Genomic DNA, 14,901 nt, shown 5'->3' on the forward strand with positions numbered 1-14,901 from the left:
TAACCCTAAAGAGGCCTAGAAGAGCCATGGCAAGATGAGGGCGTTTATAGCCCTATCTTATCCATATGGACAGGAACCCCCCCATGCGTCCGTTTATAGGCTCTCCACAAGGGTCGCATTCCATTCCCAGAGCTATGAACATCAGCTTTTCTGGGATAGGAATCTTGATGATGTGAAACCTCCCTGACTGCACGTTCGTTCATAGGCTCTCTGCAGGGGGAAGCACATCACTCGCTGTTGGCTCATTCTGGCAGTCCAACCTAGCATTGTCTTTGCACAATCCTGCATACAACTTTGTATTTACAATAATCAGGAGCATTTCATCTTTTATTCAGCAATAGTTTCAGGGGGTAGCTATACTTAGATAAAAATATTCTCCAAGGAAAAAAGTATAAAAAAAGACAAACAAGGGCATTATATAATTACAAAGTGGTCAATACAAGAAAAGAATAAAACAATCACAAATATCTTTTCACCCAATATTGTAGCACCTAAATAGATAAAGCAAACATTAATAGATCTAAAGGAAAAGATAGACACATATACAATAATAGGGGATTTCACCACCTCACTTTCAGTAAAGGAGGAAACATGCAGGTATAAAATCAACAAAGAAATACCACATTTTAACTCTACTCAAGATAAAAGCGACCGAATGGACATTTACAGGAGATCTGATCCAACAACTTCAGAATTCACGTTTCTCAACTGCATATGGAGCATTCTCCAGGTTAAGTCATATTCTGTGACACAAAACAAGTCTTAACAAAGTTTTTAAAAATTGAAATTGTATTGAATAGTTTTTCTAACTATAATGGGATAAAACTAGAAATCAATGACAAGAGAAACATTGGAAACTGTACAAATACATGGAAATTAAAAGCAACATGCTCCACATAAAAAAATCAGTATCATTTCTATATGCCAATAGTAACCTATCTGATAAAGAATTCAAGAAAACAATCCAATTTACAATACCTACAAAAATGCAATAACTATTAGTAAGTTTTTATAAGGAGATTAAAGATCTCCACGATGAAAACTGTAAAACATGGATGAAAGAAATTGAAATAGACACAGTAAGTGGAAAGATATTTAATGTTCATGCATTGGAATAATTAATATTGTTAAAATGTTCATATTACTTAAAGAGACTTACAGATTCAATGCAATTTCTGTCAAAATTCTAATACCAGTCTTTACAGAAATAGAAAAAAGTCAGTCCTAAAATGTATATGCAACAAGAAAACACCCCAAATATCTAAAGCAATCTTGAGCAAAAAGAGGAAAATATACTATAAAGCTATAGTAACTGAAACAGCATGGTATTGGCATTAAAACGGACACATAGACCAATGAAACAATATAGGGAGCCCAGAAATAGAACTATGTATTTACAGCCATCCTTTTTTATTTTTTATTTTTTGACAAAGGTGCCAAGAACTCACAACAGAGAAAGGACAGTCTCTTCAATATATGGTGCTGGGAAAACTGAATATTCACATACAAAGGAGTGAAAGTAAATTCCTATCTCTGAACTTATACAAAAAGATCAAAATGTATTAAAGGTTTAAACTTAAAACCCCAGACCATAAAATTATTAGATGAAAAGCCTCAGCGGAACACTGTATGACGTAGGTCTGAGCAAGGATTTTTTTAGACAGGACCTCAAAAGCACATGCAACAAAAGCAAAAAAAAAAAAAAAAACCAAAAAAAATCACAAAACTAAACAAAGAAAAAAGATAAAGAAAAACAACAACCAACCAACCAAACAAAAACACTACAACAAACTATAAAGCTTTTGCTTCCAAATGGGCAAGATATTTGAACAGGTAAACATACTTTCTCAAAAGAACACATACAAGTAGCCAACTGTTATAGTAAAAAGAAATGAAATCCTATCAGCAGCAACAGCATAGATGAACTGATGAACTGGAGGCCTTTATCTTAAATGAGACAAGTCAGACACAGAAAGATAAACACTAGATGTAGTTACTTATAAATGGGATATAAATACTATACTGTGCACACAGAGATGCAGAGTGTGGAATGATAGATAATAGAGATTTGAATGGGTGAGGAGGTGAGAGAGGGGTAGATAATGAGAGAATATTTAATAGATACAATATACATTATTTGGGTGATGGATACCCTAAAAGCTCTGAGTTCACCACTACACAATCTATGCATAGAACAAAATTATGTACATTTATATGCCAAAAAGACAAGCTACAGACCTGGAAAATGTGACAATGGACTGATATCTAGACTATATAAATAACTCAAAAGCCAACATTTAAAAAATACAATTAAAGAATAGCCAAAACATTAAGAGGCATTTCACTGAAAAGGACATAGACATGGAAAAAACAAAACGAAACAAAATAAAAACACGTTAAAATATTTACATCATCACTACCCATTAGAAAAATGCAAAGTAAGAACATCATCAGATACTATTACATACTTAATAGAGCAGCTGAGTTTTTTAAATGTGACATGATTACATGCATGACAAAATCACACACACACACACACACACACACACTGTACCCATGTCAATGTCCTGGTTTTGATAAGTTTATGACCACTGGGGAAAACTGGATGAATGACACATGAGTTCCCTGATCTTCTTTGGCATTTTCTAGTGTTTCAATTTTTTTTTATTTTTAAGTATAAAATATGGAAAATAAAAATAATCTATTAATATAATAATAATTTTGGAAGTTAATTTTATTGCAGGTAACATCCAATAATATTGTGAATATTATTTTAATTTATTTAAATGCTCAGATACTAAAGATATTTATTTTTGTTTTGAGACTAACAAGAATATAAAGTCACAATAGTAATGACATGGAATCAACCTAAATGCCCATCAGTAATACACTGGATAAAGAAAATATGGTACATATACACCATGGAATACTATGCAGCCATACAAAAGAATGAGATCATGTAATTGCAGGGATATGGATGGAGCTGGAAGCTGTTATCCTCATCAAACTAAAGCAGGAACAGAAAACCAAACACTGAATGTTCTGTTATAAGTGGGAGCTAAATGATGAGAACACATGGACACGTGGGGAAACAACACACACTGGGGTCTGTCAGAGGGTGGAGGATGAGAAGAGGAAGAGGATCAGGAAGAAAAGCTAATGGATGCTGGCCTTAATACCTGGGTGATGGGATGATCTGAGCAGCAAACCACCATGGCACATGTTTACCTATGTAACAGACCTGCACGTCCTGTACGTGTACCCCTGAACTTAAAAGTAGGAGATTTAAAAAAATGTATATATACATATATATTTAATTTCCAACTTTTATTTTTAACTACTTCTACTTAAAAGTTATTGACAAAACTGGTTGTTTTTCTAAAAACAAGTACATCAGCACACAAGGTAAAATTATATTCTCATTGATTAAAAATAGCATAAGTAAAATTATATGTAATATATTATGTATATTATATACATAGCTTTACATATATAATATACATAATGCATATATAATAGCCTCTAGAAAGATTCCATTGAAAATGTTGACAATTTTAAATGTATTAACCATAAAATGCAATTTAGAAAAAAATCATAGGCAATGTAATGAAAATATTAAGATGATATTGAAAAATCTATTGCTCTAAAATATAAGAAATATAGCGTTAGAAGGAGAGACACCTAAGAAAATAAAGCACATGAGAATCTATCAAGAGTGATTATTTTACTTATGCAATTTTTAATCATTGAGAATTTGTCTTGTGTGCTGTTATATTTGTTTAGAAAACCATCTAGTTTTGTCAGTAACTTGTAAGTAGTTTTAGTTATATCAAAATAATACAATCAAACTTATTAATTTTTCATTTCATATCTTATTTAATGCTATGTACAATCATGTTTGTCATATTTTACAGATACATAACTGAGGTTATAATAAGTTACATAACTTAATAGAAGACACAGAGATAAAAGATTTAGAGGAGTCATACACAACACACACTGATGTTTGTAAACCTCTAAGACTTTCTAGTTTTCCAGGCTACCAGTCTATATATATGTATATATATATTTTTTCATTTCAATTGCTTTTGGGTATGAGGGGACAGTTACATGGATAAATTGTATAGTGGTGATGTCTGAGATTTACTCCATACATCACTTGAGTAGTGTTCATTGTACCCAATATGTGGCTTTTAATCCCTCACTCCCCCCTCACCTTCCCCATTTCTGAATCTCCAATTTCCATGATACCACTCTGTATGTCTTTGCATATCACTTAAAAGTGAGAACATATAGTATCTGTTTTTCCATTCCTGAGTTACTTCACTTAGAATAATGGCCTCCTCCATTCAAGTTGCTGCAAAAGACATTATAATTCTTTTTTATGGCTGAGTAGCATTCCATGGTGTATATATTATCCACTCACTGATTGATGTTCACTTAGGTTGGTTCCATATCTTTGAAATAATGAATTGTGCTGGAGTAAACATATGTGTGCAGCATTCTTTTTGATATAATAATTTCTTTTTTGGGGGATAATCAACAGTGGGTTTGGTAGATCTACTTTTACTTCTTTGAGAAATCCCCATACTGCTTTTCCATAGTAGTTGTACTAATTTACATTCCCACCAGCAGTATGTACATATACTCCTGAGCTTGAAATAAGTTCCCTTTTCACCACATCCACACATCTTTTTTTTTTTAGTTTTTTAATAATGACCGTTCTGGCTGGGATAAAGTGGTATCTCATTATAATTTTTTTGTTTGTTTTTTGTTTTTGTTTTTTTTTTGAAACGGAGTCTCGCTCTGTCACCCAGGCTGGAGTGCAGTGGGGTGATCTTGGCTCACTGCAAGCTCCGCTTCCCAGGTTCATGCCACTCCCTTGCCTCAGCCTCCCGAGTAGCTGGGACTACAGACACCCGCCACCATGCCCGGCTAATTTTTTGTATTTTTAGTAGAGAAGGGGTTTCACCGTGTTAGCCAGGAAGGTGTCGATCTCCTGACCTCGTGATCCACCTGCCTCCACCTCCCAAAGTGCTGGGATTATCATTATAGTTTTAATTTGCATTTCCCTGATGGTTAGTGATGTTTAGCATTTTTCGTGTTTGTTGGCCATTTGTATATCTTCTTTTGAGAAAGGCCTATTCGTGTAATTTGCCTACTTTATGGTGGGATCATTTGTTTATATCTTGCTGATTTGTTTGAGTTCCTTGTATATTTTGGATATTAGTCCTTTGTCAGATGCATAGTTTACAAATATTTTCTCCCCTTCTTTAGGTTGTCTGTTTGTTCTGATGGTTATTTCTTTTTCTGCGCAGAAGCTTTTTAGTTTAATTATGTCCCATTTATTTATCTTTGTTGCATTTGCTTTTGGGGTCTTAGTCATAATTTCTTTGCTAGGACAATGTCCAGAAGAGTTTTTCCTAAGCTTTCTTCTAGAATTTTTATGGTTTCAGGTGTTAAATTTAAGTCTTTGATCCATCTTGAGTTGATTTTTGTATATGGTGAGAGATAGGGATGCAGTTTCCTTCTTCCACATGTGGCTATCCAGTATTCCCAGCGTCATTCATTGAATAGGGGGTCCTTCCCCCAATTTATGCTTTTGTATGCTTTGTTGAAGATCAGTTGGTGGTATTTGGCTTTATTTCTGGGTTCTCTAGTATATTCCATTGGTCTATGTATCTACTTTTATAACAGTACGATGCTATTTTGGTTACTAAAGCTTTGTAGTGTGGTTTGAAGCCAGGTCATATAGCGTCTCCAGATATGTTATTTTGCTTAAGAATGCTGGTATGTTTCTGTATCCTCCCAAATCTCATGTGAAATTGTAATCCCCAGTGTTGGAGGTGGGGCCTCACGGAAGGTGATTAGATTATAGAGGTGGTTTCTCATGGCTTAACACCATCCTCCTAGTGCTGTTCTCGTGATAGAGTTCTCAGGAGATCTGGTCGTTTAAAAGTGTGTAGCACCTCCCCTGCTCTCTCTTTCTCCTGCTCTGTCCATGTAAGACATGCCTGCTTTTCCTTTGCCTTCCACCATGATTGAAAGTTTTCTGAGGTTTCCCAGAAGCTGTCATGCTTCCTGTACAGCCTGTGGAACTGTAAGCCAATTAAACCTCTTCTTTATAAATCACCCAGTCTCAGGTATTTTTTTATAGCAGTGCAAGAATGGACTAATAAAATTGCTTTGGCTATTCAGGCTTTTCTTTGGTTCCATGTGAATTTTAGGATTACTTTTTTCTAATTCTGTGAAAACTAATCTTGGTATTTTGATAGGAATTGCTTGAATATGTAGATTGCTTTTGGCAGTATGGTAACTTTCACAATGTTGATTCTTCCATCCATGAGCATGGAATGAATTTCCAGTTGTTTCAGCTATCTAGGATTTCTTTACACAGTGTTCTGTAGTTTTTCCTGTAAAGAGATTTCACCTATCTAGGATTTCTTTACACAGTGTTCTGTAGTTTTTCTTGTAAAGAGCTTTCACCTCCTTGGGTAGGTATATTCTTAATTATTTTATTTTATTTTTGCAGCTGTTGTAAAAGGGATTGAGATCTTGATTTGATTCTCAGCTTGGTCATTGTTGATGTACAGCCATGCTACTAATTTGTGTACATCGATTTTGTAACCTGAGACTTTACATAATTCACTGGTCAAATGTAGGAGTCTTCTGGAGGAGCCTTTTAGGGTTTTTTAGGTATATGATTATAACATTGGCAGACAGAGTTAGCTTGACTTTCTGTTTTCCAATTTAGATTTCCCTTATTTATGTCTTTTGCCTGATTGCTCTGGCTAGGACTTCCAGTACTATGTTGAATAGAAGTAGTGAAAGTATCCATCTTTGTCTTTTTCCAGTTCTTGGGGAATGCTTTCGGCTTTTTACCCATTCAGTATGATGCTCTCTGTGGGTTTGTCATATATAGCTTTTATTATTTTGAGGTATGTTCCTTCTATGCCTAGTTTGTTGAATTTTTTTATTATAAAGAGATGCTGGATTTTATTGCTTTTTTCAGCATCTGTAGAGATTATTATAATTTTTTTCAAATTTTTATGAGGTGAATCACATTTATGGACATGCATATATTGATCCATCCCTCCTGCATCCCTGAGGTGAAACCTTCTGATCATGGGTGAATTATCTTTTTGATGTGTTATTGGATTCAATTTGCTAGTATTTTGTTGAGGATTTTTGCATCTGTGCTCTCAATACTTTGCAATAGTTTCAGTAGGATTGGTATCAATTCTTGTTTGAATGTCTGGTAGAATTTGGTTGTGAATTCCTGTGGCCTTGGGCTTTTCTTTGGCAGTTTTTTAAAATTACTGACTCAGTCTCACTGATGGGTATTGGTCTAGTCAGGATTTCTATTTCATCTTGATTCAAGCTAGTAGGGTTGTGTGTTTCCAGGAATTTATCCATTTCTTCCAGATTTTCTAGTTTGTGTGCGTTGAAGTGTTCATAGTAGTCTTGGATGATCTTTTATATTTCTGTGATGTCAGGTGTAATATTTTCATTTTTATTTCTAAATCTTCTTTTAATCTTGTCTCTTCTTGGCTAATGGAACTAATGGTCTATTAGTTTCGTTCATCTTTTCAAAGAACCAAGTTTTCATTTCATTGATCATTTTAATATTTTTGTTTCAATTTCATTTAAACCTGCTCCGATCTTTGTTATTTCTTTCCTTCTGCTAGCTTTGGGTTTGGTTTGTTCTTATTTCTCTAGTTCGTTGAGGTTGAGATTAAATTGTCAATTTGTGGTCTTTCAGACTTTTTGATATAGGCATTTGGTGCTATAAACTTTCCTCTCAGTGCTGCGTTTGCTGTTCCCAGAGGTTTTGATAATTTGTATTACTATTATCATTCATTTTGAAGAATTTTTAAATTTTCATCTTGAGTTTATTGTTAACCCCAAAATCATTCAGGATCAGATTGTTTAAAATTCTTGTATTTCTATAGTTTTGAGGGTTCCTTTTGGAGTTGATTTTTAGTTTTACTCCACTGTGTCTGAGAAGATACTTGATATAATTTTGATTTTTAAAAAATTTATTGAAACTTATTTTGTGGCCTATCATATTATCTGTCTTGGAGAATGTTCTATGTGCTGATGAGAAGAATGTAGTTCTTGGGTAGAATAGTTTGTAAAGATGTGTTAGGTCCATTTGTTCTAGAGTACGGTTTAAGTCCTATGTTTCTTTGTTGACTTTCTGCCTTGAAATCTGTCTAGTGCTGTTGGTGGAGTGTTGAAGTCATCCACTACTATTGTGTTGCCGTCTATCTCTTTTCATAGGATTAGTAGTCATTGTTTTATGAATGTGGGAGCACCAAAGTTAGATGCATATATATTTAGGATTATAATATCTTCTTGTTGGATTAATCCTTTTATCATTATATAATGACATCTTTATTACTTTGTTCTCACACTGCTGATAAAGACATACCTGAGACTGGATAATTTGTAAAGGAAAAAGGTTTAGTGGATTCACAGCTCCACATGGCTGGGGAGACCTCACAATCATGGCAGAAGATGAAGGAAGAGCAAAGGGACATCTTACATGTCAGCAGGCAAGAGAGCTTGGGCAAGGGAACTCCCGTTTATGAAACCATCAGATCTCATGAGACTTATTCACTACAATGAGAACAGTATGGGGGAAACTGCCCCCATGATTCAATTATCTCCACCTGACCCCACCTTTGACAGATGGGGATTATTACAATATTTGGGTGGGGACACAGTCAAACCATATCAACATCCTTTTGTCTTTTAAAATTGTTTTTGCTTAAAAGTCTATTTTATCTAAGAATAGCACCTCCTGCTTGCCTTTAGTTTCTATTTGTCTGGAATGTCTTTTCCACCCCTTTCCCTTGAATCTATAAGAATCTTTACATGTTAGGTGAGTCTCTAGAAGACAGCAGATGTTTGGTTTGTGATTTTTTTTTTAATCCATTCTGAAAATTTGTGTCTTCTAAGTGGTGTATTTAGACCATTTACATTCAACATTAATATTGAGACGTGAGATACTGTTCCAGTCATGCTGATTGTCAAAAGATACTTTGTATTCTTCATTGTGTTATTGTTTTATAGGTCCTATGCATTGTATGCTTTCAAGAGGTCCTATTCTGGTGTATATTGACATTTTGTTTTAAGATGTACAACTCCTTTTAGAATTTCTTCTAGGGCTGATCTAGTAGTAACAAATTCCCTTAGCATTTGTTTGCCTGAAAAAGACTTTACTTATCCTTCATTTATAAAACTTAGTTTTGCTGGCTATGAAATTCTTGGCAGAGTTATTCTTTATAAAGAGACTAAAGATGAATGTCAATTCTTCTTGTATGCAAGGTTTCCGCTGAGAAAGTTAAACTTTTTAGTCGTTAAATATCAATTTTAATAATTATATAATTTTGATTATTTTAGTGCCCCCTTTTCTCACTCAACATTATTTCAGTTTGAGCAATAAGTTGTATGGTCATGCAATAGTATGATCACAAAAAACACACCAATAACGAAAGTTTGAAAGACCAAACTCACATATTTTAGAATATTGAAAAAAAATGAGAGTCCTCTTTTTTACAAAATTGCATATATACATGTGTACACAAGGAGAGGGTATATAGATAGATGGATAGGTAAATAAACATGTATGTCTTGAGAGATGATAGACTGATAGATTTAGATGATGAATAGATAGACTGATAGATCAATAGATAGATAGATAGATAGATAGATAGATAAACAACAATAGATATATGAGATGAGGCATACTTTACTTTCCTATGGAAATATAAACCAACCTATTTAAACAGAGACTCTATCCAGTAAGTTTGGCTTATTTGTTTGCTTGTTTACTTATTTTAACTCAGACTATTCTATTGCAGATTCAACACCCTCTTTACTCTTGTATTTTGTGGCCAGTAAATATGCTTAGATCAAAGAAGAAATTTATCTGAAGTTTCTATATGTGAGAAGGCCCTTCACATATATTTCAGTTTGTTAGAAATAAAGCTCATGTAAAATTATCAATAAAGTGTGTGTTAAATGAGGATATAATAATTGATGATTTATAGGTGATAATCATATGGGTACACAGGGAAGAACAGAATGTATAATATCAGAAATAATTCAATAGGTCCAGAGCATAGGCTTTGTGTGTCATTTGATATAATGCAATAATTATTGATTGTGCTAAGATAATAACCTATAAATCATCAATTATTAATAGACAAATCATAATATTTACCTGAATTTCAGTGTAGACTATGAGTTCTCAAATATTTCCTATATCTTTATGAATGGACAATTTGCAGTATGCCACAGTTAGTGTTGCTATAGTCCTTCATAAGACAGTCAGTGAAAAATGTTCAAAGTACAAATTTCTCAGCAGATGAAGACAGCAGAAGGTGTATTTTTATGTTTATGTTTTTTTTTCTCATTCAGCATTAACAGAGTCTAGACCCTTACATTACTCTAGCAGGTTCATTGTAAATATTTTAAGCTTGGAATATGTTTTGAAGTAAAATTTTCCACATTGGAATTAATTTTTATATTTAAGTCCTCATGAAAATTTTATATGCAATTTTTTGCTGTCTTTACATGTCATCTTTTTCTCTTAAATTCAATACATGTTAACATTTTATAAATCCCTGTTGTTGTTGTTTTCCAGACAAAAAATCTTTCAAAACTATTACCCCAATATCTGGAAATATACATTATAGTGGAAAAAGCTTTGGTAAGTATGCTTTGAAGAGGTCTTTCAAGAAGGAACTAAGTATGCTTTCAAGAAAGAACTTTCCTTCTTGCCTTCCTGTCTTCTTCCTTTTCTCTCTTCCTCCTTCTTTCCCTTCCTCCATTGTCTCCTTATTTTCTCCCTCTCCTCTCTTTTCCTCCCCTCCCCTCTGTCTTCCCTTTTCTTCCTCTACCCCTCCATCATTCACTCCCTTTGTTTTCCTTCCTCCCTCCCTTCCTTCCTTCTTTCCTTCCTTCCTTCCTCTTTCTTTCACTCTTTCTTTCTTTTTATAACTTAGTGAAAGTTTTGTTTTAATTTTAAAGGCACAATACAGTTTTATTAATATTTTAAAATAAAAGATATTTTATTTTAGGTGTGTTAGATAAATCAATATTTGTGACCTTATTATGAGTAACAGCTCAAACTAGCCTAGAATGCCCTACACTATCTGCTTCCTCCACTCCAGCTCAGTCAGTATCTCTTTGACTTTAACCCCTAATGGCCTATCCCTTCTCTTAATCTGCTCCATCCTTTCTGGTCACATTGTTTTACTGAATACACATTTTTACCATCTTATAAAGCATATTCACTTGATATTTTCTCTCTTGCAAAGTTTTCAACTAATTCAGTTTGTTGCTTTAATGTCATTTTAAAACCTTTATTGCTAACAAAAATTTCACTTCAACAATAGTAGTGTTTATATTTTTTGTTTATTCTTAAAATATGTTTCAGCATAGTTTTTGAACAAATACACCTCTGGTTTTAAATGTATATTTATTTTTAAAATTAGTACTATTATATATTTACTAAATGCAAAACACAGACTAATCACTGGAAATTCTACTTTCAAGAATTCATATTTTAATGGAAAAGACAGATATGCAACCAAATAATTATGATGCACTACATACATTATATATGTGTATATATAAGTTATATGTATACTTATATACCTATATATATACTCACAAAGTAACAGGATAGAATTGAGAAATATGTAGGAATTCTTAAGGAAAGGCTTCATAGAATAGATTTTTAGATGAATTACTAGCATTTAGCAGATAAATATAATACAATCAGGTAGATCCAAAAGTGTAAATTGTAGATTATATATTCTGTAGCATCTAGGTTATTTTGTTAAATATAATGTCTTTAAGATTTATTCACATTGTTGCCCATAACAGTAGTTTATTTCTTGTATACTAACGTGAAGAATACCACAATTTGGTGCTATTATGAATAAAATTGTTATCACCAATCTTGCTCATGTGTTTTGGTAGACATAATTTCTATTGGTATCTGCCTAGGAGTGAAATAGTTATATCATGGGATTGGTATGTTACCTTTAGACAATATTGGTAAACAGTTAAAAAGTTATTATAGTAATATCCTATTCTATCAGCAATGTATGAAAGGTTCAGGAATTCTGTATCATTACAAACAGAATTTATAAACTTTTAAAAATCTTAGCCATTTTAGTGGATATATAGTGATATCATATGGTGGTTTTTAGGTGCATTTAACACATGATTGAGTTTGAGCATATTTTCATATCATTGTTTACTATTTGGATTTTTTAAAGAGCAAATGTATAAGTTTTCCTCATTTTAATAATTTCCTTGCTATTTTATGTGAATTCCTTATATATTCCAAATATGAGGCCTTTTTCAGATAGCTGTATTAAGGCTATTTTCTCCCAGTCTGTGGCTTAATTTTACACTCATTTAATGATGTCTTTTGATAGACATGCATTCTGAACCACAGTTAATTTAAGTCCAATTTATGTTTTCTTAATTTCCTTTTGTTTTTGATTTAAGAAATATTTTCTTATTCCAAGGACGTAATTTTACTTTCTTCCATATCATTTTATATATTTTTCTTTACCTTTTAAAATAAGTTTTATGGTATATTTTTAATTGAGAGAGGTGTATGCTGTGAGTCAGGTTGTCTTTTTTCCATATAGACATCCATTTGCTGCATCTCCACTTATGGAAAGTATCTCTTACTCCATTCAATTCTGTTAGCAATTTTTAAAAATTATGTAGTAGAATTGTGTGTGGCCTATTTCTTAGGTTGCTGTTCACTTCCATTGCCCTATTTCTGTTTTATTGAATCAATAATTCACTGTGTTCATTACTGTGGCTTTATAGTTATATAATTTATTTGGTTTTGTCCTTTTTCTAATCTTAATTATTGCTTTGACTATTCTGGGTCCCTTTTATTTAAATCCATTTTAGAATCACTCTCTACAATTTTGCAAAAATACCGTAATTTTGATTTTGGAATTACATTGAATGGTTAGCTCACTTTGGAAAGAATTGTGATCTTAACAATACTGAGTCATCCAATCTCTGAATAAGGAGAACCCCCTCACATACATCTTTACATTTTTTGTTAATTCCTTTCGTCAGTGTTCTATAGTGTTCTTGAACATCTTTGTTAGTTTTATTGTTATGCATTTGATGATTTTGTGATGCCCTAGTAAATAGTATTCTTAATTTAACATTTAAGTATTTTTGCCCTGGTTTATGAAAACATAGTTGACACACAATTTATCTTATATCGTGTTATTTTTTGCATAATTTACTCATTAATTCTTGTGAGTTTCATTTTTTGTAGATTTTTAATGTTCTATGTACACAATCATATTATTTATGAATTTTAATTTTTTTAATTTTAAATTTTAATTTTTAATTTTTTTCTTTTTCAATTTTTACTCCTTTTTGCTATTTATGTATACATGTGTTTATCAATTTATCTATTTATTTTACTTTTATTTCATTTTATTCTTTTATTGTCCTTGCTTGACTCTGCAGTACAATGTTAAATAGACTGATGTGTACATTCCTAAATTTTCCCCTAACTTACAGATTAACCATTCTCTCTGAGTTTCATGTTAGCTCTTAGTTTTTGGTAGGTGATCTTTATAATATTGAGAAGGCTCCCTTATATTCCCTGTTTTCCAAGATTTTTGTCATGGATAGCTGTTTTTCATCAAAATTTTTCTGCTCTTACAGAGATGATCAATGGATATAGAGAACCATACTTGTGTTTCTAAAATACACACTACTTATTTATTACATTTTAATCAATTTTTACAAATAACCTGATCTTTTATTTAATATTTTGTTTTTGATTTTAGGGTTTACGTTCATGAAATAATGGTATGTTATATTCCTTTCTTATAATGATTTTTCTCTTTGTTATCAAGATTATCCTAGCCTCATCAAATAAGTTAGTGAGTTTTCTTCTTCTTATAGTCTCTTCGAGAATTGAGATATTATGAGTATGACCCCGTCCACACATAGTTGGAAGAATTTACTCTGAAAACCTGTAGACCTTAAGTTTTCTTTGAGGAAACATTTTAAAGTACACATTAAATTTCTTTACATATGATATACATAGGGAAGTTTAGATTTTCTTTAAACTTGTTTTACTTTCTAAAAGTTAGATTGCTATGGTTTGAACGTGTCCCCTTCATAATTCACGTATTGAAATGTAATGGCTAATGTTATGCTTTAAGGCATGAGGCAATTCTGTCATGAAAGCTTCTTCTCTCATGTATGGGATTAAGTCTCTTATAAAAGTCTCTTATAAAAGAGACTTCATGCAGCATTCTGTAGCTTGCCTTTCTGCTTTCCTCCCCATGAGGACATAGCAAAAAGGTCCTCACCAGACCAGTTTGTGGTGCCTTGATGTCAGACTTCTCAGCCTCTAAGACTATGAACAATAAATTTGTGTTTTTTACAAACTACCCAATCTGTCATATTCTGTCATAGCAGCACAAATAGACCAAGACAGAAATTGGTATCAGGAGTGAGTGTTGCCACTGCAAATGTCTAAAAATGTGGAAATAGTTTTGGTACCTGGAAATGGGTTGAAGCAGGAGCTGTTTTGAAGTAAATAATGGAATAAGCTTGTATTACTGCTAGTGGGGCATGAAGGGTGATTCTGATGAGAGCTCAGAAGAAGAGAAGTAGGGAAGTTGTGAATCTTTTTAGAGATCAGTGGTTATGAACAGTTTTTAGAAATTACTTAAGTGGTCATGAACAGAATGCTGGTAGAAATATGGACAGTAAAGGCTGTTCTTATGAGAGCTCAGATGGAAGTGAGGTCCAACGTATTGGAAACTGGGAGAAAGGCCACTCTTGTTATAAAGTGGCCAATCACTTGGCTGAATTATG

At 32.8% G+C, this 14,901-nt stretch overlaps 1 protein-coding gene across 6 annotated transcripts in view; it reads left to right on the forward strand.

The window, feature by feature from the left end:
* Positions 1-14,901, forward strand: part of ADAM18 (ADAM metallopeptidase domain 18) — a 155,589-nt gene that overhangs the window by 33,262 nt on the left and 107,426 nt on the right. For all 6 annotated transcript variants that reach the window (XM_054498862.2, XM_054498863.2, XM_054498865.2 and 3 more), the window contains exon 7: positions 10,655-10,720. In XM_054498862.2, the coding sequence (XP_054354837.2) occupies positions 10,655-10,720 (66 nt within the window). The remainder of the gene's footprint in view (positions 1-10,654; positions 10,721-14,901) is intronic.

The sequence above is a fragment of the Pongo pygmaeus genome, chromosome 7 (genome assembly GCF_028885625.2).
Source record: "Pongo pygmaeus isolate AG05252 chromosome 7, NHGRI_mPonPyg2-v2.0_pri, whole genome shotgun sequence".
Taxonomy (NCBI): Eukaryota; Metazoa; Chordata; class Mammalia; order Primates; family Hominidae; genus Pongo; species Pongo pygmaeus.